The sequence below is a fragment of the Phoenix dactylifera genome, chromosome 4, assembly GCF_051530095.1.
Source record: "Phoenix dactylifera cultivar Ajwa chromosome 4, Ajwa_hap1_PhDact_Kaust_v1.1, whole genome shotgun sequence".
Classification (NCBI taxonomy): domain Eukaryota; kingdom Viridiplantae; phylum Streptophyta; class Magnoliopsida; order Arecales; family Arecaceae; genus Phoenix; species Phoenix dactylifera.
The window spans coordinates 43,375,129-43,398,177 of record NC_143193.1 but is presented as its reverse complement, the minus strand read 5'-3'; the positions used below and the strand labels follow the sequence as shown (position 1 = coordinate 43,398,177).

The following is a 23,049-nucleotide window of genomic DNA, read 5'->3' as shown; positions in this document are numbered from 1 at the left end:
ATGATCCATACTAAACCTGGTCTATTGATTGATAAATGCCATCGATATTGACAAATAAAAACTTGGCAACCTCTGTAGTATATCTAGCTTGTTGTAAAGAGAAGATATCATAAATATATATTTCCCATTTGTTCTCTGTATTCCATCTACATTGAAATGGAAGAAATAAGCAACATCTGTATTATATCTAGTTTGCCCAAAAGAAAACATTCCACTATTATTGATTCTCTATTTTTCTCTGTACTCCGATGACAAAAGACAATACAACAATGATTTCAGTATAAAAATAATCTTAATCTAAGTTTCATGAATCTTTTTGCATAGCTGATCAATTTACATACTAATTTACATAGTTGCAGGAGGCTAGGATTGAGAACAATGCAATTCTACAGCATCCAAATGTTTCAGACTGCTTAGGATGAATGATCGAATGACCTGCCACTATTACCTTGGTGATGACAACATGGAAGCCCATTATGGCATAAAGCCATAAAGAATGCAATCATCACTATAACCAATGCCGGAACAAAGGCAAGAATGGAAAAAATCTTTAGGAAAAGAAAGGAAATAATAAACATTGCAAGGGTTAGAAACACCAATGCTGCAACCTTGAGGCCTCTGAAGATTGCAATAGAGATGCAGTTGCTAAGATTGAGGTGTGCCAGAAGAAACATGCCGGCTCCACAACCGAAGGTGGCCAGCATGAAGAAGGTGCACAACTTGAGATGGATTTTATGGGCATGTCCTGTTTGATCTCCGAGGTATCCAGAGTAAATGCCTACTATTCCTGCACCAGCAATGCCAGTTGAAAAATAAGAAAATTTTAAGGCACGCTTCATCTCTTCTGCTTCTGTCTCTCTATGCCTCTCTTCGTTACTCACTCCTTGTTCATCCTAGCATTTAGATAAAGTGGCTCCAGTTTCAGATCATCACAAAAAGTAACAATGAACATTCAAGTAACAAAAGATAACAGAGAAAGCATCAAAAACAGGACACAAGCTAGCAGAAATGGTGATGTATATTGCATCCAAATGTAATTTTAAAAAAATAATGCTGGATTTGACTGCTTATAAGCCAAGATAGAACTATGACTATATCTGATTTTAGACAGAGAAATAAATCCATTTCTCTAAAAAGGAAAAACCACCACTCATGTGAATGCTAGCCATGAACAAGGCACATATTTGACTGCCAATCTTCTGTAGATACATGCACTTAAAAAAAAAAAAAAAAAAACGAAAAAAACGAGAAGATATAAAAGCCTCTGAAAATTTATGTGATCACTTTTCAGACAGATTCTCATCAGCTTGCTTTAGCATGTCAACAAAATATCGTTATTAGCAAACCTCCAAAACCAGGAGGTATCATTATTCTAATGAGATTACCATGTAAGAATGCACTGCATGCATCCAGGTGGCTTAGATTACAATTGTTAAATGCTGCAACTAAAACATCTAGAAGCTTCTTTTATCTTTTTTCTTTTGACCGGTACATTGGTTTCTCTGGCATGGTTGTAGGTCAGAAAATTTGGCTAGGTCAAAAGAGGCACAGGTGGTTTATTTATCACCAAATAGAGATGAATATTATATGGTAGCGGCGGAAAATTCTTTGTCCCTGAATCGGGGTATTCAGGAAGAAAGATAAAAAAAATAAAAAGGTACATTCAGATAATCTGATAGCCATGTACATTTGTCTATATTTAGAAGAGTGTTACACGTGAAAAAATAAAAAATAAAAAAAATGAGAGACAATAAATGACATAATCAATTATTCACATTTTAATTAAATATTTTTGAGCACATGAAAGCATGAATACTTCATGAATAGTTATGACATGCATCTGTACAATTTCTAAGTCTTTTCGCTGAGATGAGACCCTCAACAACCATATATGTGATGCGAAAAATTCTCTATAATGGAACTGAAAAAGGAAAGAGATTGTAAATTAAGGTTATATGATTTTCTCTCTTTTACAAGGAAAAAAGAAGTCTAACTTAATGTTCCCAATATATACTATTGGAGCATTGGTAGAGTACACAGCCCAATGATGATCCTTACCTACAAAGCTTCATTCATCTCAAAGTTCTCTTGAATGATGTGCCTCGAAATTAACAGAGAAGAGAGTGGAAAAAAATTATATAATTTCCAAGGGATGCATCGAAGAAGCCTTCATATGTATGTATATATGGAATAGGAAAAAAACTACCAACGAGGTATGCATCTTTAAAGGAAGTCGGAGGATCACAACAAGCCATAGGATGGATGCCTTCATACAAGCCCCCCAACAAAACCATGAGAGAGAGAGAGAGATACCTCGGAACTGGACTTGGCCTCGACTCAGTCAAGTCGGCTGAGTCAACCTGCCAAGCTCTCTAGCTGGAGCTCCACTGCCTAGCTGAGCGAGATCATCGTTCGGCCAAGCTAGGGAGGACAAAGTGGTAGAACAGTATGCTACCCAAAGTAGATCAACCGCGCTAACCTAGGATCCATAATAAACACTTAAAAAAAGGTAACAGAGAAGAGATGTTGGAATAAAAAATTTAGGAGCGAAGAGAAAAAAAAATTATTAAAAAAAATTGTAAGCCGAGATTTAAACTGAGCTCCATCAACAAACTCTCTATCCATCTCACGTGTCACAAGAGATGCCTCACGCTATCTCTCCCTTTCTTTCTCATGCCACACCCTCAAAAGAGACGCCAAAGGTCTCTTTAAAAAGAAACAACATGTGGGGAGATTCCCACCAAACTTGGAAAACCACCCGAAGACCAAAACCCACTAAAAGACAAAATTTGCATGTTGAGCCTAAGGTTCAATTTAAGTTAATGTGGATTGGCATATAAAAACAAAAAAAAAATATAATCATGAAAATTTGTAACGACTTGAACACTCCCTCTCATTACAAGCTCCATGCTAACAATACCGAAGTTGGTGCACAAATCTTTAAACTGCTCGACCACCAATCCTTTGGTAAAGATATCCACCAGCTGATCCTTTATAGAAGCCAGAAGTCGATTTATAGAAACCAAAGGCAAATCGACTTCTTCATTTGCTATTTTCTCTCTAATGAAGTGATGATGAACTTCGATGTGTTTTGTCCTTGCATGAAACACCAGATTTCTTGCTAATCGAATGACACTCTCATTATCACAATAAAGAGGAACAATATAGTCAATATCCTGATCTAAATCACCAAGCAACCTCGTGAGCCAAGTCGACTCCTAAACTGCCATCATGGCTGCATGATTCTTTCCTCTGTACAAGACAAGGCAACAATAGGCCATCTTTTATTGCACCAAGAAACAATACCAGATCCTAAACTGAAGGAATAACCAATAGTAAATCTACATATGTCTACATCACCAACATAATCTGCACCTATAAAGCATGCTAACTTGATAGAAAAATTATTAGTATATAAAATGCCATAATAAGCAGTCTTAGCAATATACCTCAAGATCTGTAAAACTGCATCAAGATGTGACTGCCGAGGACGCTGCATAAATTGGTAGATAATGCCAATTGTATAAGAAATATCTAGCTTCGGGATAGTCAAATAGATCAAACTGCCCACAACCTATCTATACATGGTAGGATTATCAAGAACTTTGCCTTGCTCTTTGCTCAACTTTAAATTTGATTTAATTGGTATCCGCATATGCTTGCAATTAGCCAATCTATATTTATGCAATAAATCAAGAGCATATTTTCTCTAACTAATAAAATAGCCATCTTAGTTACTTTAACGCCAAGAAAATATCTCAACTCGCCAAGTTTTTTCATTTCAAACCATATGGATAGCTATCCACGAACACAACAGACCTCATCAACATCATCACCGTAATAATCAAATTATCATTATGAAGGCAAACAAACACTATACCTTTACTAATGTGCTTCACAAATAAACTAGAATCTGCAGAAGATAGAGAATAGCCACAAAATAATAAAAGCTCTGCTATTTTCATACCATGCTCTGGGCACCTGCTTGAGACCATAGAAAGCATTCTTAAGTATGCAAAGAAGGTCAAGATGACTCCAGGAGGTTAAATATCCTTGTCAAAATCACCATATAAGAAGACATTCTTTACATCCGTCTACTATAAAGACCAACCTTTGCTAGATGATAAGGAAATAAGCACTTTGATTGTGGTTAATTTGCAACTAAGCTGTACGTCTCATCAAAATAAACTCCATAGTTTTGTGAGACCTTTCTTTCTATAAGCCTAGCTTTATAGCATTCAATAGAGCCATCACTCTTCCTTTTCATTATATAACCTACTTACAAGAAATAAGAGAAACACCACTAGGCAAAGAAACCAAATCCCATGTCTCACTCTTCTTAAGAGATGAAATGTCTTCTTTTATGGTATCCTCCCAAACACCAATGCCCTTGGTATCATCACATGAAGTAGATTCTAGCATATCAGCAACAGTAGAAGCATAACCAAGGATGGCCGAACTAGACTGACAGCCCAGTTTGGCCCGAACCAAGACGACCTAGTGAGAAACCGGTCAGTTCGGCCATTGGAGTCGGTTCCAGCCCCAAACCGGCCGGAACTATTTTCGAACCAACTAAAACTGGCCAGAAAAGGTCCGAACCAGCTAGAACCATTTAGAACCGGCCAATTCTATTCGAACGCAGTGCAAACCGTCCAGTTCGCACAGAGTTAACCTAGTTCTGAACCAGGTCTTCTCCCCTCTTCTTTGTACTGCTGATAAAATGATGTTGGGACATCATTTCTAAGCGGCAGAGAGCTTTCCGCCTTTGCCCCATCCCCTCATGGCAAAAATCACATCGATTCAGCACTTCAGAAAGAAGATCCGAGCCTAAATAAAGTGTGTTTCCTCTTCCTTATCTTATTTTCTCTTTTTTTTAGGGGGCCTTGAAAAAATAGCTCAAAATTACAAAATAAGAAGAGATTATGTCAAAATTTTCGATTTTGGCTTCACTATATATTGTAGATCTATAGATGATCTACACGACGACATAAAAATTTTTAATTTTTGGATTATATATAATTTTAAAAAATTAAAAATATATTTTTGGATTAAAAAATAAAAATAAACATTAAAAAAACTGTAAAATCAGAAGCGTACTGAGAGGCATGTAAGCTACTCTCTACCAAAATTTGGTGTTCATTTATTTTAAATTTTGATGCGATTATGCGCACAGTGACTTAGGCCTAAATTTGAAAAAAATTAAGACATTAGTAGCCATTGATGCATATTCACAGGCCTAAAAAAATATATGTACCATCCATTATTTGGTTTTACATTGATCTGAGTTAAAATTATTTTTTTAAAATATTAATATTTAAAAATTATTTTTAAAGTTGAAAAATAATAAATAATATATAAATAATATCAAAAATTAAAAAAAATCAGTAGTACGTATTTGATAATTTAGATGAAATTTTTGAAGTAGAAAATATAGTTTTCTAAATTTATGATATTTAAACATATTTTTAAATTTAAAAATTATTAAAAATAAATAAATATAAAAAACTAGTATTATGTATTAGATAAATCAGATGTATTTTTTGATGTAAAAAAATATCATCTTCATTATAACAAAATTTTGCTATTTTTAAATAATTGATAAATTAACATAGTTGATAAATCTGCAGGATTTGGGCTGGTGATGATTTGGGCTGTCTCCACTATCTGCTGTTGCATCACAAAATACATCTAATTTATTTAATATATAATCCTAATTTTTGTTATTTATTTATTTATTTATATATTTTTAATAATTTCTATTTTAAAAAATATTTATATATCATAAATTCAAAAAACATATGATTTTTACCTCAAATTACTTCCAAATTATTTAATACATACTATTAATTTTTCATAATTTTTGGTATTAATTATATATTTTAAATTATTTTTTATATTGAAAATTAATTTTTTAAATAAAAAATTAATTTTACCTCAGATCTATGTAGAATCCAATAATGGATGCTACATATATTTTTTTAGATTCTCGGACATGCATAAAAGACTACTTATTTCTATTTTTTTTAAAATTTAGGCCTAGGCTACTGTGTGCATGATCGCATTAAAACTTGAATGAATGGATACCAAATTTTTATATAGAGTAACTTGCATGCAGCTAAATGCGTTTTCTTATTTTACATTTTTTAATTTTTATTTTTAAAAAAATATCCTTTTTTAATCCAAAAATATATTTTGAATTTTTAAAAACTACATGAAATCTGAAAAATAAAACTTTTTATGTCAAGCCCAAATTTAAAAATTTGGCATGAACTCCTCTTATTTGGAAATATTTGACCTATTTTTTTAAGCTCCCCCGAAAAAAAAGGACATAGGAAAGAGGAAGCACACCTTATTTAGCCTTGGCTCTTCCTTCTGATAGCCTGAATCGGTATTGTTTGTGGATTTTTTGGACAGAAAAAGCTCTGGCACTATGGCAACTCACCGTTGGAAAGGCCTCCTTCTCGGATCTCTTCCCAACGCCACTGAAGGGGCTTTTAAAGCCCCCAACAGGCCACTATAGCATTATTACCACAGCAGCCACACTATGGCAATAATGCTATAGTGCACCTTGACTTGGGGCGTACCGACCGGTTCGCACCCAGTCGGCATCGAACCGGACGGAACCATCCAGCAAATTCCGGCTGGTTCTAGCCCAAAAAGGACTAGTTCTGGCCAGTCAAATTGAGGTTCCGGCCCATAGGGGGCCATAACCATTTTTATAGTGCAAACCCACCCGGTTTCGCACTGGGTCGGTTCGATACTGCCTGAATCGGGCAATATGGCCCGGTTTGGCAGCATTCATCCTGGACCGCCACCTCTCCCCCCTTCTTTCATTCCTTTAGATTCTTTGTACAAGTAGGGGCTAGCCAATCAAATACACTGATGTTCCAAGGGGAACCAAGCTAGATGTACCCATTGGTTCCAAAAGAAGCTGATTCAATATGCTTAATGAGATCGCATGAGTAGGTTGTGATTAGGATTCTGACTTAAGGGCTAATAAGTACCAAACTGACTGCTAACCAGATGGGCTTGACAAATCAAATATGACTCTTGCACCGAAGTTATAACTGAACCAAGAAAACAATATTACAATGATCTAACTATTCAACCCATATGCTCGCAAGGTTATCTGATAGGATAAGATTGGGACTTCACTTTAAGAGCTACGTACATGATTAACTGCTGACTAATAAAAACTTGACATATCATAGATGATCATTCCACCGAAGTTACAATTGATCCACAAAATGCTATTGTGATGAACTCAACAGAAATTAGAATATCATAAGATCAGTCCATCCATGTGATAATGCAACAATTTTCGAATTTTCAACTAGTTCCTTCAATATAACTGCAATACATACACACACACACACATACAATAATACATATCAAAAAGAAATACCAAAGTCATTTGATAAACCACTAAACCTGGATATAATTATTAGATCCATCTTATTAACCAAGCTAGATATTCTTCCTAACCAAGTAGTGGATTTTTTTGTTAAGCATCTTATACATCATCATACACCATAGAATGTTCATCTGTGAGTTGGTCTGCACAATGATCGTAAAGTTTCAGTGAATAATACTAGCGCAGATGGATCCCTCGGGTCAAAGACATTGAAAGAACATCATTCAACCAGATCATATTGTCTCTTAATAGTGCTGTATCGACAAAACATTCTTAAGGCAGCCTATGAACCTTTATAGACATTCCCAAGTGTTTGTCCAAAGTCAACCCTTCTAGCAAGTGAGAAAAGTTTCTAACTTGCTACCATCTGATCATCACTATACTCTGTAAGCAGCCATATGAATGAGTAATTCAACCTCATCTCTATTAGCAACTAGTTTAAGGAGCAATGAATTAGGCCCCCAACTCTTATTAGCTGTTGAAAGCAATAAATTGAGTTTTCTATATTTTGGTTATCTAACACCATGTTAGGCATCCTATTGCAACATAAATCACATGCAACATGCATGAAAATTTTCATCTCGCTAATGCTTAAAGTTTTGTCTTGTGCATCCAAAGTTCGTTAAAAGTTTGTTAAGGTACCTTTTTTAACAGCATGAGTGCGCCTCCAAGAACAAAAATATTTGAGCTTAAAAAGGAAGGGTTTTTTCTGAGATTAGGAGGGGCTAATCCCCACCTACGTTAGTCATCTCACCCCTCAGGGGTAGACTCCAACTGGAATCGAATGCACTCCCCCATGCGCAAGTGGTAAAGGGTGAAATCATCCAAGCAAGTGCCTGGTGGTGGCTTAAAAGAGAGAGAAAAGTGTAACATCTACACACTTTTTTAGCTATGATTTGAGAAGAAACTTGAAACTTGTTCAAAAGACAGAAATGGCTGAACATAAAATAGGTGTTTGTTGGACGCCATAAAGATTTCAAACATATTAAATGATTGGTGAAATGCACAAGAAATGACAATTATCCAAATACTTGTTCAACTATAAGCTAGTGCCACTAGAAACAGCTGCATATGATTGAATATTACCTACCCAACCCAAGAAGGCAACCACAACTGACAAATCTAGCCTATAGATAAAAGATCACCCAGGAAAAGACTTGGAAGTGATCGTATCATCCTTGGATCCATTTATTTTATATCTATCATTAATAAACTAAGAATTTAACATGCTTTAATTCATATGAAGTACAAATAGTATAAAAAATCATCAATAGAACAATTTTCAAGATAAATTCTAATTCATAAAATCAGCATCTACAAGAGAAGATAATGTAAGTACTAACATATATCACTGTTGTCTCAACTAACATTGCAAAAGATTGCAAAGTTTCCTTGGTCATACTGCTAATTAGATGATAGAACTTGCACCTAGGTTTTGAATAAAGGAGTTTTTGGCATGCTACGTATGTACTTATATACGAATGTACACATTTACAAACATATACATACACATAATGTGCATGTACGCATGTCAGTGAGCAGGTGCACAAACACACACTCTAGGTAAAAAGTGTTCCTTGGATGGTTTGAGTGGAATCCAAGTTTTTACACCAAATCCAAATAATGGATCGATAATCCATGATGAAGGGAGTTTTCCAATTTATTTATATACTTATTTTTATTTTATATTGCACAGTTATTCATATTAAGAAAATTCATTATTTTAGTTCACTGTCTTTATCATATTGGAAGGGTTATAAATTTTCAACCAGCTTAATAAAGTAGTTTATGAGCTCATAGGTGTAATTAAATGTTATTAACCAAATGTCAAACAAGAATCCTAAGAAACAATTTTCTCACATTTAACCAAGAACCTCTAATATGAGCTCATGTTTCTCATGAATCGAGTGAAGGCCACCCACAAGGGTGGATTCACCATTTATTGTGGTCCACAATATTTCACTTCATTTTCATCTTGTTACTTTTCTTTTTTCTTTTTCTTCTGGGAGGGTAGGGGGATCTCACATAGGTACTTTTTGCTAAAAATCAGAAAAAAAATAAATCATATATTACCTTTGAATAACATCAGTTCTTCTGGTAATATGGATATTGCTAGCAAAAGTGCAAGAGGACTACAAAATGGAGTGTTTTTTTTTCAGTACATATTAGCCACTAGTGGGATGAGAGGAATAACTGACTGAAAACCTCCATTTGGAGCTAGCTATCAAATAACATGACAAATTCACTAGTAAGAACAGCGGTGTGCAAAATTAGAATGTTAAAAGCTAACTTATACACCACAGGATATTAGTATAATCATGTTGCCAAGTTTATCATAAAAGAGAACATGCAGAGGTTATATATTTCAGAATTCATCATACCAACTCTGGATTCATATCAATTGCTCTACCATCTCCAGCTGGTTCAGGCACAACTCTAACAGTGGGTGCTCCAGGAAAATCTGGCTGCTGTCATTAATAACTTTGAGTCTTCATATTACTCTTCAGAACAGACTGCTTTAAACAAAAAAAAGAAGTGGGTAACATATAATTTAGCTGGAGTACTTGATCTAATGGATTGTTGACAGTGCGATTGTAATACCCATGAAAAAAAAAAAAAAGAAGAAAGAGAGACGGGCCAGCCCGAAAAGACCGGGCCCATCCCTCTTTTTACGATCGTGCCCTAGGCACGATCGTGGATGAAAGGAGGGTGCAAAGGGGGGCGGCGACGGCGCTCGGGTGATCGTCGGAGGGGACCAAACATCGGAGTCGAGACGGAGCGCCGAGATCCGGCCGGCCGTGGGGGAAAACTCTAAAGCCTTTCCTTCGGAGAAGACCTTCCATAGATCGGTGATTTGTTCACAGATTCTTCCATCCATCTCTCGCCAGAAAGCTCGCCGGAGCATCCCGCCGGACCGAGGTAAGCGTGACTCCTCTTGTGCTGCCTTTGCTAGGGTTTGGGCCGTGTTGAGTTGGTTTTGGCCGACGAGACCGTCGGAGAAGGATCCGAAATAGGGTACCCCTGTTTCGGCTTTTCTCCTTCGGATTTCGTCGCCGCCGGCCGTCGGTTGGCCGGGATTCATGGCAGATGGGGTGGATTGGGTTTGTGTGGAGATTTGTGAGGGATTTTAGAGCTCTGTTGGAGGTGGGGGATGGCGGATACGAGGCCTTCTTCCTCGTGATCCCACCCCTTCCTCCTCTTCCTCGCGTCGGTTGACCACCGCCGGCGGCGACGGTGGTCGGAGGGGGCTGCTTGGGTTGCCGTCGGGTGGGGGGGGGGGGGGGGGGGGGGGGAGGCCGAGCCACCATGAGGAAGGCCTTCGGCTGACGATGGGAGAAGAAAAGGGTGGATCTTCGGTTGGAAAGAAGAAGAAGAGGGGGGCTCTTTCGGGTGTTGGGAAGGAAAAAAAAAATGAAGAAGAGGGACCTCCTCTTCTCTCTTTCTTTTGGCCGACTACCATCGCCGGCGACTGCAGCAGAGGCGGCCGGCGATGGTTCAGCCAGTGGTGGCCGAGGGTCGGGAGGGTGGTGGCCGAGGATTGGGCAGGTGGCGGCTGCTGCCCTTGGGCCAAGAAATGGGAAAGGGGAGATGTATTCCCAACCATGAAGAGAGAGGAATCATCCATTCTTTTGGTCTCCTCCACGGGACCGATCATCGTCGCGGTGTGGCTGAGGCCACGGTTGGCGACGACATAGGCTGGTGGTACGGAGTGGGAGTCGGGCCACCCCGACTGCCCTAGATCTGGAGGGATTGAGATGTTTGGAGACCTGGTGATGGACCTCATAGTAGATGTGAATTATGGTTTAGAATATTTAAATATTAAATAATTTAGTTGTGATTTATAATTGATGTTGTAGAGGAAGAGTCGGCGGTGCCAGGAGATTTTGATCAGGAGACTCAGCACCCCAGCGCGTAGGTTGTGATTCGGACCGTGTTTGAGTCAGTCTACAATTTCTGTAAGAATCCCTACATCTGAGCACTTTTATTTATGCATATATTGGATTTATCGTTGGATATATTTTATCAGTATGTTGCTATTTGTTTTTGAGCTTGTATGACACTATGAGGTGTGCATTTTGTTTATTATGAAAGTATTAAAATAATTAAATTGGGAAGGAATAACATATTTTTGAGAAATTATGAAAATATGTGACGTGATTGAAATGTGATTAAACATGTAAAACTAGACATGTAAAATGGGTTGGACTAACCTTGTCATGAGATAGCCTCTACGAGCTTATGCGTAGGATAGCTGCCACGAGCTTATGCGTGGGATAGCCTCTACGAGCTTATGCGTAGGATAGCCTCCACGGGCTTACGCGTGGGATAGCCTCTACGAGCTTATGCGTAGGATAGCCTCCACGGGCTTACGCGTGGGATAGCTGCCACGAGCTTATGCGTGGGATTTGTGCAGTCTTGGACTGGGTCATGAACTTGGTTAGTCCAAAGCCAGAAGTGAAAAGTCTGAAAACCTGGAAATCAGAGTAATACGGGAATAGATCACATAATGTGAAAAAAGATTTGTGTATATGTACTGATTATATACACTTGTTGTTTGTTGAGCTTTTGAAAAGATGAAATGGCATTTATTTGATATTTTGATTATTTTATTATTATTACTGTGTGTGGCTGTTGGGATTCTTACTGGGCTGGAAAAGCTCATACCCCTTCTTCTTTCTTTTTTTCCAGAGTTGCAGGATGCATAGACATGAATGGGATGAGCGCAGAGTGCGAGTATGAGAGTCATTAGTTGCTTAGTCTATCTTGATATCAATGAATATTGAAAGCTTTTGTAAATGAACCAATTTGATTATCTGGTCATGTTGGATTTATATATTTGATTTAAGTGATTAACTGTGGAATTATCGAATTGTTGTTTATCTTAGGCCTTGCATGATCTTTAGGGCACTGCTCTAGGGCTCATGCGGCCGTGTCGCGTGGCCGGACCCGGGTGCTGGGTTCGGGGCGTGACAAAGTGGTATCAGAGCTTAAGGTTAAGGTATCCTAGGGTTTATGTTCAGGGGAGTATCAGTGGAGAATTATGATAGAAAAACTATCAGAGATTTGGTTTATAATCACTTGAGATTGTAACAAGAATGATATTATAATCTAAGGTTTAAGACCACTAGGGACTGTGGCCTTAGTGGCATTAAAGTTTGAGGTTTAAGATTATTGGAAAATGTGACCAGTTGGAATCGAAGCATATGTTTAAGATCACTAGGGATCGTGACGAAAATATATCATAGCTTAAGGTTATGATCACTTTGGACATGACAATTAAATTCAGTGCTTAAGCTGTAAGATCACTGGGCATTGTGATAAAATGTATGCATTGGTTTGATTTTCGATGCATACGGAAGGAAAGTATAAATTGTCTTTGATCATGATAAGAGAGGTTTGACCTAAGATAAGTGTAGGTCAACAATGGCATATCGAGTATACCATGTTCAGATATTATTTAAATGATTTGAAAGTTCAAATTTGATGTGGGTTTTGATGTGATCATACTTTTGGTTTTGCTGCTAATTATTAGAGTGGGATTTGTACGTTGATTTAGTATTGGAGTAAGCTAAGGAGATTTCATAATATTGAAAAGAACGTTCTTCGAAGTTGAAAATGTATGTGGATTATATCTGGTGTTGGCATGTTGGATATTGCAAATAGGTCTATTTCCTATGGATGTATTTGATTATTTTGAGGCCATAGAGTATGCATATTGATGGGAGAATTCTAATTATTTGAATTCTCATGTTTGGATTGGGCTACTGGATTTTACTTATAATTGTAGAAGACTATTTGATGTGCTAATTTAAAACTCAAGCCTAGGTTTAAGATTTGAGCAGGGATCTTTTGTCATTGTTGATGAAGCCACTAATAAATGTCATATTGAGTAAAGACTTCGGTCATGAGATGCTTACATGAATTATCATATATAGCATTGTTGATGGATGTTAAGAATCTTGGTGAAGGAAGATCTGGAGATCGATCGAGTTAAATTCTAGTGTATTGGCTCAATGACTTCTAAATCATTGAATTTGAAGTAAATTTTTTGGAAAGAAGATCAACGTAGATTGTTTAATCGAATTGCTGAGGAAATCCAAGGTTAACTTATTTTAAATTAAACTTAGATATTTTGAATTCTAAAATGGTTGTGAAGATCATGTAGTGACCATAAACTTGATTAATGCCTTGAAGGTTAGTTATGGTTAGTATACTCTACATAAATTGAGAACAAAGAGATCTGGAGGTTCTGCTCAATCAAAGTTTTGAAATTTGAATTTTCTTACTCCTAGTGCAAAGTGATGTTTTGGTCATAAATCTTTAGAAGCTTTAGAGCATTTAATGGATTATATCAGAGTGCGCAGTGGAAGTGTAGTGGTTTGAGTTATTTTGAAACTGATTAAAAAATAATAATAATAACAATACCTTGATCTGAAAGGTATTATTATAGAACACTTGAGTTAGTTTCTTGTAGAGGGGAATGTTGTTGATTCTTTGTCTACTGGAAGTAGTTGTGGGCTCTCCTATTTTTGATAATTTTAAGAACAATTTTGGGGCATCTCAAATTTAGCGTTGATGGATTGATAGCTCTGTGATTAAACTTGGGCCTGGAATGATTTAACATAGTTCTTCGACTCCTAGCTCTGACATTGTTAATATGCCTATTTGAACAGGTTTGCGGTTTTCCTAGGATAAAGGTTGATCATTTAATCACAGGCAAAGTTAAGAAAAGAAAAATGATTGTAGAATATTAAGAGCATTTGATACTAAAAAAAAATTTCTCCTATTTCTGTCTAGCCAATTATGATCTCTGTGTAGAATCAAAAGAAATTAATTTCTTTGGGATATAATTATGACAGTTTAATCCAAGGTTGGGAATTTGGAATTCTTTTGAAGGAGATCAAAAGAACTTAATACGTGTGGCAAATAGAAAGGATCAAGTTTTGAGATGCTGTGATTTTTGTATGTCAAAATCTTGTGAGTAGTTACTCCGAGAGGGAGACTATTTAAGATCTCAGGGATGATATGATGGATGCATATTTTTAAAGTTTGAGGCTTTAAGTAAGTTAATTTCGAGGACGAAATTTTTTAAGGGGGAGAGTATGTAATACCCATTAAAAAAAAAAAAGAGAGACGGGCCAGCCCGAAAAGACCGGGCCCATCCCTCTTTTTACGATCGTGCCCTAGGCACGATCGTGGATGAAAGGAGGGTGCAAAGGGGAGCGGCGACGGCGCTAGGGTGATCGTCGGAGGGGACCAAACATCGGAGTTGAGACGAAGCGCCGAGATCTGGCCGGCCATGGGGGAAAACTCTAAAGCCTTTCCTTCGGAGAAGACCCTCCATAGATCGGTGATTTGTTCACGGATTCTTCCATCCATCTCTCGCCGGAAAGCTCGCCGGAGCATCCCGCCGGACCGAGGTAAGCGTGACTCCTCTTGTGCTGCCTTTGCTAGGGTTTGGGCCGTGTTGAGTTGGTTTTGGCCGACGAGACCGTCGGAGAAGGATCTGAAACGGGATACCCCGGTTTCGGCTTTTCTCCTTCGGATTTTGTCGCCGCTGGTCGCCGGTTGGCCGGGATTCATGGCAGATGGGGTGGATTGGGTTTGTGTGGAGATTTGTGAGGGATTTTAAAGCTCTGTTGGAGGTGGGGGATGGCGGATCCGAGGCCTTCTTCCTCGTGATCCCACCCCTTCCTCCTCTTCCCCGCGTCGGTTGACCACCGCCGGCAGCGACGGTGGTCGGAGGGGGCTGCTTGGGTTGCCGTCGGGTGGCGGGGGGGAGGCCGAGCCACCATGAGGAAGGCCTTCGGCTGATGATGGGAGAAGAAAAGAGTGGATCTTCGGTTGGAAAGAAGAAGAGGGGGGCTCTTTCGGGTGTTGGGAAGGAAAAAAAATGAAGAAGAGGGACCTCCTCTTCTCTCTTTCTTTTGGTCGACTATCATCGCCGGCGACTACAGCAGAGGCGGCCGGCGATGGTTCGGCCAGTGGTGGCTGAGGGTCGGGAAGGTGGTGGCCGAGGGTCGGGCAGGTGGCGGCTGCTGCCCTTGGGCCAAGAAGTGGGGAAGGGGAGATGTATTCTCAACCATGAAGAGAGAGGAATCATCCATTCTTTTGGTCTCTTCAACGGGACCGATCATCATCGCGGCGTGGCTGCGGCCACGGCTGGCGACGACGTAGGCTGGTGGTACGGAGTGGGAGTCGGGCCACCCCGACTGTCCTAGATCTGGAGGGATTGAGATGTTTGGGGACCTGGTGATGGAACCCATAGTAGATGTGAATTATGGTTTAGAATATCTAAATATTAAATAATTTAGTTGTGATTTATAATTGATGTTGTAGAGGAAGAGTCGGCGGTGCCAGGAGATTTTGATCAGGGGACTCAGCACCCCAGCGCGTAGGTTGTGATTCGGACCGTGTTTGAGTCAGTCTACAATTTCTGTAAGAATCCCTACATCTGAGCACTTTTATTTATGCATATATTGGATTTATCGTTGGATATATTTTATCAGTATGTTGCTATTTGTTTTTGAGTTTGTATGACACTATGAGGTGTGCATTTTGTTTATTATGAAAGTATTAAAATAATTAAATTGGGAAGGAATAACATATTTTTGAGAAGTTATGAAAATATGTGACGTGATTGAAATGTGATTAAACATGTAAAACTAGACATATAAAATGGGTTGGACTAACCTTGTCATGAGATAGCCTCTACGAGCTTATGTGTAGGATAGCTGCCAGGAGCTTATGCGTGGGATAGCCTCTACGAGCTTATGCGTAGGATAGCCTCCATGGGCTTACGCGTGGGATAGCCTCTACGAGCTTATGCGTAGGATAGCCTCCACGGGCTTACGCGTGGGATAGCTGCCACAAGCTTATGCGTGGGATTTGTACAGTCTTGGACTGGGTCATGAACTTGGTTAGTCCAAAGCCAGAAGTGAAAAGTCTGAAAACTTAGGAATTAGAGTAATACGGGAATGGATCACATAATGTGAAAAAGGATTTGTGTATATGTACTGATTATATACACTTGTTGTTTGTTGAGCTTTTGAAAAGATGAAATGGCATTTATTTGATGTTTTGATTATTTTATTATTATTACTGTGTGTGGCTGTTGGGATTCTTATTGGGCTGGAAAAGCTCATACCCCTTCTTCTTTCTTTTTTTCCAGAGTTGCAGGATGCATAGACATGGATGGGATGAGCGCAGAGTGCGAGTATGAGAGTCATTAGTTGCTTAGTCTATCTTGATACCAATGAATATTGAAAGCTTTTGTAAATGAACCAATTTGATTATCTGGTCATGTTGGATTTATATATTTGATTTAAGTGATTAACTGTGGAATTATCGAATTGTTGTTTATCTTAGGCCTTGCATGATCTTTAGGGCACTGCTCTAGGGCTCATGCGGCCGTGTCGCGTGGCCGGACCCGGGTGCTGGGTTCGGGGCATGACAAAGTGGTATCAGAGCTTAAGGTTAAGGTATCCTAGGGTTTATGTTCAGGGGAGTATTAGTAAAGAATTATGATAGAAAAACTATCAGAGATTTGGTTTATAATCACTTGAGATTGTAACAAGAATGATATTATAATCTAAGGTTTAAGACCACTAGGGACTGTGGCCTTAGTGGCATTAAAGTTTGAGGTTTAAGATTATTGGAAAATGTGACCAGTTGGAATCGAAGCATATGTTTAAGATCACTAGGGATCGTGACAAAAATATATCATAGCTTAAGGTATGATCACTTTGGACATGACAATTAAATTCAGTGCTTAAGCTGTAAGATCACTGGGCATTGTGATAAAATGTATGCATCGGTTTGATTTTCGATGCATACGGAAGGAAAGTATAAATTGTCTTTGATCATGATAAGAGAGGTTTGACCTAAGATAAGTGTAGGTCAACAATGGCATATCGAGTATACCATGTTCAGATATTATTTAAATGATTTGAAAGTTCAAATTTGATGTGGGTTTTGATGTGATCATACTTTTGGTTTTGCTGCTAATTATTAGAGTGGGATTTGTACGTTGATTTAGTATTGGAGTAAGCTAAGGAGATTTCATAATATTGAAAGGAACGTTCTTCGAAGTTGAAAATGTATGTGGATTATATCTGGTGTTGGCATGTTGGATATTGCAAATTGGTCTATTTCCTATGGATGTATTTGATTATTTTGAGGCCATATAGTATGCATATTGATGGGAGAATTCTAATTATTTGAATTCTCATGTTTGGATTGGGCTACTGGATTTTACTTATAATTGTAGAAGACTATTTGATGTGCTAATTTAAAACTCAAGCCTAGGTTTAAGATTTGAGCAGGGATCTTTTGTCATTGTTGATGAAGCCACTAATAAATGTCATATTGAGTAAAGACTTCGGTCATGAGATGCTTACATGAATTATCATATATAGCATTGTTGATGAATGTTAAGAATCTTGGTGAAGGAAGATCTGGAGATCGATCGAGTTAAATTCTAGTGTATTGGCTCAATGACTTCTAAACCATTGAATTTGAAGTAAATCTTTTGGAAAGAAGATCAACGTAGATTGTTTAATCGAATTGCTGAGGAAATCCAAGGTTAACTTATTTTAAATTAAACTTAGATATTTTGAATTCTAAAAAGGTTGTGAAGATCATGTAGTGACCATAAACTTGATTAATGCCTTGAAGGTTAGTTATGGTTAGTATACTCTACATAAATTGAGAACAAAGAGATCTGGAGGTTCTGCTCAATTAAAGTTTTGAAATTTGAATTTTCTTACTCCTAGTGCAAAGTGATGTTTTGGTCATAAATCTTTAGAGGCTTTAGAGCATTTAATGGATTATATCAGAGTGCGCAGTGGAAGTGTAGTGGTTTGAGTTATTTTGAAACTGATTAAAAAATAATAATAATAACAATACCTTGATCTGAAAGGTATTATTATGGAACACTTGAGTTAGTTTCTAGTAGAGGGGAATGTTGTTGATTCTTTGTCTACTGGAAGTAGTTGTGGGCTCTCCTATTTTTGATAATTTTAAGAACAATTTTGGGGCATCTCAAATTTAGCGTTGATGGATTGATAGCTCTGTGATTAAACTTGGCCCTGAAATGATTTAACATAGTTCTTCGACTCCTAGCTCTGACATTGTTAATATACCTATTTGAACAGGTTTGCGGTTTTCCTAGGATAAAGGTTGATCATTTAATCACAGGCAAAGTTAAGAAAAGAAAAATGATTGTAGAATATTAAGAGCATTTGATACTAAAAAAAAATTTCTCCTATTTCTGTCAAGCCAATTATGATCTCTGTGTAGAATCAAAAGAAATTAATTTCTTTGGGATATAATTATGACAGTTTAATCCAAGGTTGGGAATTTGGAATTCTTTTGAAGGAGATCAAAAGAACTTAATACGTGTGGTAAATAGAAAGGATCAAGTTTTGAGATGCTGTGATTTTTGTATGTCAAAATCTTGTGAGTAGTTACTCCGAGAGGGAGACTATTTAAGATCTCAGGGATGATATGATGGATGCATATTTTTAAAGTTTGAGGCTTCAAGTAAGTTAATTTCGAGGACGAAATTTTTTAAGGGGGAGAGTATGTAATACCCATTAAAAAAAAAAAAGAGACGGGCCAGCCCGAAAAGACCGGGCCCATCCCTCTTTTTACGATCGTGCCCTAGGCACGATCGTGGATGAAAGGAGGGTGCAAAGGGGGGCGGCGACGGCGCTAGGGTGATCGTCGGAGGGGACCAAACATCGGAGTCGAGACGAAGCGCCGAGATCCGGCCGGCCGTGGGGGAAAACTCTAAAGCCTTTCCTTCGGAGAAGACCCTCCATAGATCGGTGATTTGTTCACGGATTCTTCCATCCATCTCTCGCCGGAAAGCTCGCCGGAGCATCCCGCCGGACCGAGGTAAGCATGACTCCTCTTGTGCTGCCTTTGCTAGGGTTTGGGCCGTGTTGAGTTGGTTTTGGCCAACGAGACCGTCGGAGAAGGATCCGAAACAGGGTACCCCTGTTTCGGCTTTTCTCCTTCGGATTTCGTCGCCGCCGGCCGCCAGTTGGCCGGGATTCATGGCAGATGGGGTGGATTGGGTTTGTGTGGAGATTTGTGAGGGATTTTAGAGCTCTGTTGGAGGTGGGGGATGGTGGATCCGAGGCCTTCTTCCTCGTGATCCCACCCCTTCCTCCTCTTCCTCGCGTCGGTTGACCACCGCCTGCGGCGACGGTGGTCGGAGGGGGCTGCTTGGGTTGCCGTCGGGTGGGGGGGGGGGAGGCCGAGCCACCATGAGGAAGGCCTTCGGCTGATGATGGGAGAAGAAAAGGGTGGATCTTCGGTTGGAAAGAAGAAGAAGAGGGGGGCTCTTTCGGGTGTTGGGAAGGAAAAAAAAATGAAGAAGAGGGACCTCCTCTTCTCTCTTTCTTTTGGCCTACTACCATCGCCGGCGACTGCAGCAGAGGCGGCCGGCGATGGTTCGGCCAGTGGTGGCCGAGGGTCAGGCAGGTGGCAGCTGCTGCCCTTGGGCCAAGAAATGGGGAAGGGGAGATGTATTCCCAACCATGAATAGAGAGGAATCATCCATTCTTTTGGTCTCTTCAATGGGACCGATCATCATCGCTACGTGGCTGCGGCCACGGCTGGCGACGACGTAGGCTGGTGGTACGGAGTGGGAATCAGGCCACCCCGACTGTCCTAGATCTGGAGGGATTGAGATGTTTGGAGACCTGGTGATGGACCTCATAGTAGATGTGAATTATGGTTTAGAATATCTAAATATTAAATAATTTAGTTGTGATTTATAATTGATGTTGTAGAGGAAGAGTCGGCGGTGCCAGGAGATTTTGATCAGGGGACTCAGCACCCCAGCGCGTAGGTTGTGATTCGGACCGTGTTTGAGTCAGTCTACAATTTCTGTAAGAATCCCTACATCTGAGCACTTTTATTTATGCATATATTGGATTTATCGTTGGATATATTTTATCAGTATGTTGCTATTTGTTTTTGAGCTTGTATGACACTATGAGGTGTGCATTTTGTTTATTATGAAAGTATTAAAATAATTAAATTGGGAAGGAATAACATATTTTTGAGAAATTATGAAAATATGTGACGTGATTGAAATGTGATTAAACATGTAAAACTAGACATGTAAAATGGGTTGGACTAACCTTGTCATGAGATAGCCTCTACGAGCTTATGCGTAGGATAGCTGCCACGAGCTTATGCGTGGGATAGCCTCTACGAGCTTATGCGTAGGATAGCCTCCACGGGCTTACGCGTGGGATAGCCTCTACGAGCTTATGCGTAGGATAGCCTCCACGGGCTTACGCGTGGGATAGCTGCCACAAGCTTATGCGTGGGATTTGTGCAGTCTTGGACTGGGTCATGAACTTGGTTAGTCCAAAGCCAGAAGTGAAAAGTCTGAAAACTTGGGAATCAGAGTAATACGGGAATAGATCACATAATGTGAAAAAGGATTTGTGTATATGTACTGATTATATACACTTGTTGTTTGTTGAGCTTTTGAAAAGATGAAATGACATTTATTGTTGTTTTGATTATTTTATTATTATTACTGTGTGTGGCTGTTGGGATTCTTACTGGGCTGGAAAAGCTCATACCCCTTCTTCTTTCTTTTTTTCCAGAGTTGCAGGATGCATAGACATGGATGGGATGAGCGCAGAGTGCGAGTATGAGAGTCATTAGTTGCTTAGTCTATCTTGATATCAATGAATATTGAAAGCTTTTGTAAATGAACCAATTTGATTATCTAGTCATGTTGGATTTATATATTTGATTTAAGTGATTAATTGTGGAATTATCGAATTGTTGTTTATCTTAGGCCTTGCATGATCTTTAGGGTACTGCTCTAGGGCTCATGCGGCCGTGTCGCGTGGCCGGACCCGGGTGCTGGGTTCGGGGCGTGACAGTGATCATGGAACGGAATCGCCTCTTCAGGAAGGTTCTGATGGATATGAGTTGTGGGGCGCTCATCTTCTCTGCCGCAACATGTTTCAGGTTGTGAATGATGGTGCTGCTAGAGGAAGGCAAAAAAACCCTCTTTGACTTTAAAAAATTGTAGAAATGATATATGCATATGCAAATTCAATATGCCCGTAAAGAAAAAAAAAAAAAAAACATGCCACTAAACAGACATTGGAGCTACTATCTCTGCATAAACCCTAAGAATTGGATATTGACAAATGCAATAATCTTGTATTATCCATGTATGTCCAAGAATCAGATTCTACCATCACAACTAGAGGGGTAACTGAGAAGTTTTCCTCCCTCTTCAAGCATGAAGTGCATTCTTGCCTGCACCTTCTAGTTTCTTTCACTTCTTTCTTTCCTTAATTGATCAGCATCTTTGCTAGTGTTAATCAACCAAAATCTCAATGACATAACAGAGGTAGTGGGTCTTTAAGCTTGCAATGATTCTATTTGAGGCTAAGAGCTATACCAAATGATGTCCTCATTGGCATGGCCGAATAAGGCGGCAATGTGTTTTCCATCTCAAAGAAAGATGTCATTAAAGTGAAGCTAAAAGCTGTGACGCTCAAGTTATATATGGTATTTTCTGTCTCAACAATGTGTTTCATGCACCTTGTGCTTATCTTATTCAATGATTTTTATTAAAGAGATCAAAAACAAGGTATTCCAATTGCAGCCAGGGAAACAAGGACATGGATAGAGAGGGAAAAGGGAAGATTGAAGAGGAAAGAGGAAAGAGGGAAACAGCACAATCAACTTTTTAAAAAATTAACCATTTGGAAGTGACTGTGGCAACTAGATAGTCTTAGCATATATTTTTATAGAGAATCCCTCCTTCATATATTAAAAGAAAGAAAGAAAAGAAAAAAGTGAGGATTCACCTTATCTGCTTCTGAATCTTCAGGAGTCACACTCAAGAGAATTTTGTCACCAGAAGCTCTTGTCCCCAGCCGATCCTCCAAGTCCTCCATCAGTAAAGAAAAAAAAAAAAGAAAGAAAGGGAAACATGGAACCTCTTAGCATCAACAAAAAGCAAAAGGGAAACATGGATATCAACTCCTACAAGCGTCTTTTAATCAAATTCACATACCTCAGTACTGCCGAGGGAGCCCTTCCTGCTACCCCTCCGCTGCACCAGCCGCGGGCCAACCCCTGCCCGGGAAACATACACTTCCGGGCACTCGGCGCTCCCGGCCAGCACAATTTTATCAGCTGCTCCTCCTCTCCCACTCTCCTCTACAACAACACCACCCTGTAGCCACCCGAAGGTGGACCGCATCACTCTAAAGCAAGACAGAAACAGCATGGGACAAGAAGCAATCTACCTCATGGACTTCAGAGCAGCTCTGCCGGGTTCTTGGATCTATCTCGGCTTCCGCCCCTTTCGCCGGCTGGCCCTCGACTTCTTCAGCCCAGTTCACCTGGAAAGTAGAAGACTAGAAGCAAATGAGCTGCCGAAATATTGGTATATGGATATGAGAGCGAGGATCGGTTTACCTCGTCGGCAATGAGGAGGACAACTTGGAGAACGGAGAAGAGAGCCATTTTTGCCCGGAGACGCGTTTGGAGAGCCATTTTTTCCCGGAGACGCGTTTGGAGAGAGGAAAGAGATGGAATTGTGGATGGATGGTTCCAGTTTATTTATAAAAGGGTGT

General features: G+C 39.3%; 1 protein-coding gene across 8 annotated transcripts; it reads right to left on the bottom strand.

Annotated features, from left to right (window-relative positions):
* Positions 1-273: 273 nt before the first annotated feature.
* LOC120113077 (uncharacterized) lies at positions 274-23,049 on the bottom strand. Of its 8 annotated transcripts, XM_088719973.1 has the most exons (7): positions 22,892-23,049; positions 22,720-22,815; positions 22,485-22,646; positions 22,276-22,359; positions 9,796-9,927; positions 2,314-2,479; positions 274-893 (listed from the first exon to the last, which is right to left on the bottom strand). In XM_088719973.1, the coding sequence occupies exons 1-5, from the start codon at positions 22,967-22,969 to the stop codon at positions 9,889-9,891; spliced, it is 459 nt and encodes a 152-aa protein (XP_088576099.1). In that variant the 5' UTR covers positions 22,970-23,049; the 3' UTR covers positions 274-893; positions 2,314-2,479; positions 9,796-9,888. The 8 variants fall into 8 exon arrangements, 5 of the variants coding, with proteins under 5 accessions (XP_088576099.1, XP_088576096.1, XP_088576097.1 ...); XR_016400281.1 differs by having other exon boundaries at positions 9,796-21,440; positions 22,485-22,815; XR_016400280.1 differs by lacking the exon at positions 2,314-2,479 and adding an exon at positions 10,016-21,440 and having other exon boundaries at positions 22,485-22,815.

What these genes read in the sequence shown, in the direction of transcription:
- LOC120113077 (XM_088719970.2), bottom strand. Translation starts at nt 22,969, where the DNA reads ATGGCTCTCCAAACGCGTCTCCGGGCAAAAATGGCTCTCTTCTCCGTT. An exon ending in GCTGCTCTGAAGTCCATGAG is followed by an intron (nt 22,647 to 22,719) that starts GTAGATTGCTTC and finishes GGGTGGCTACAG; the next exon opens with GGTGGTGTTGTTGTAGAGGA. An exon ending in GCTCCCTCGGCAGTACTGAG is followed by an intron (nt 22,360 to 22,484) that starts GTATGTGAATTT and finishes TTACTGATGGAG; the next exon opens with GACTTGGAGGATCGGCTGGG.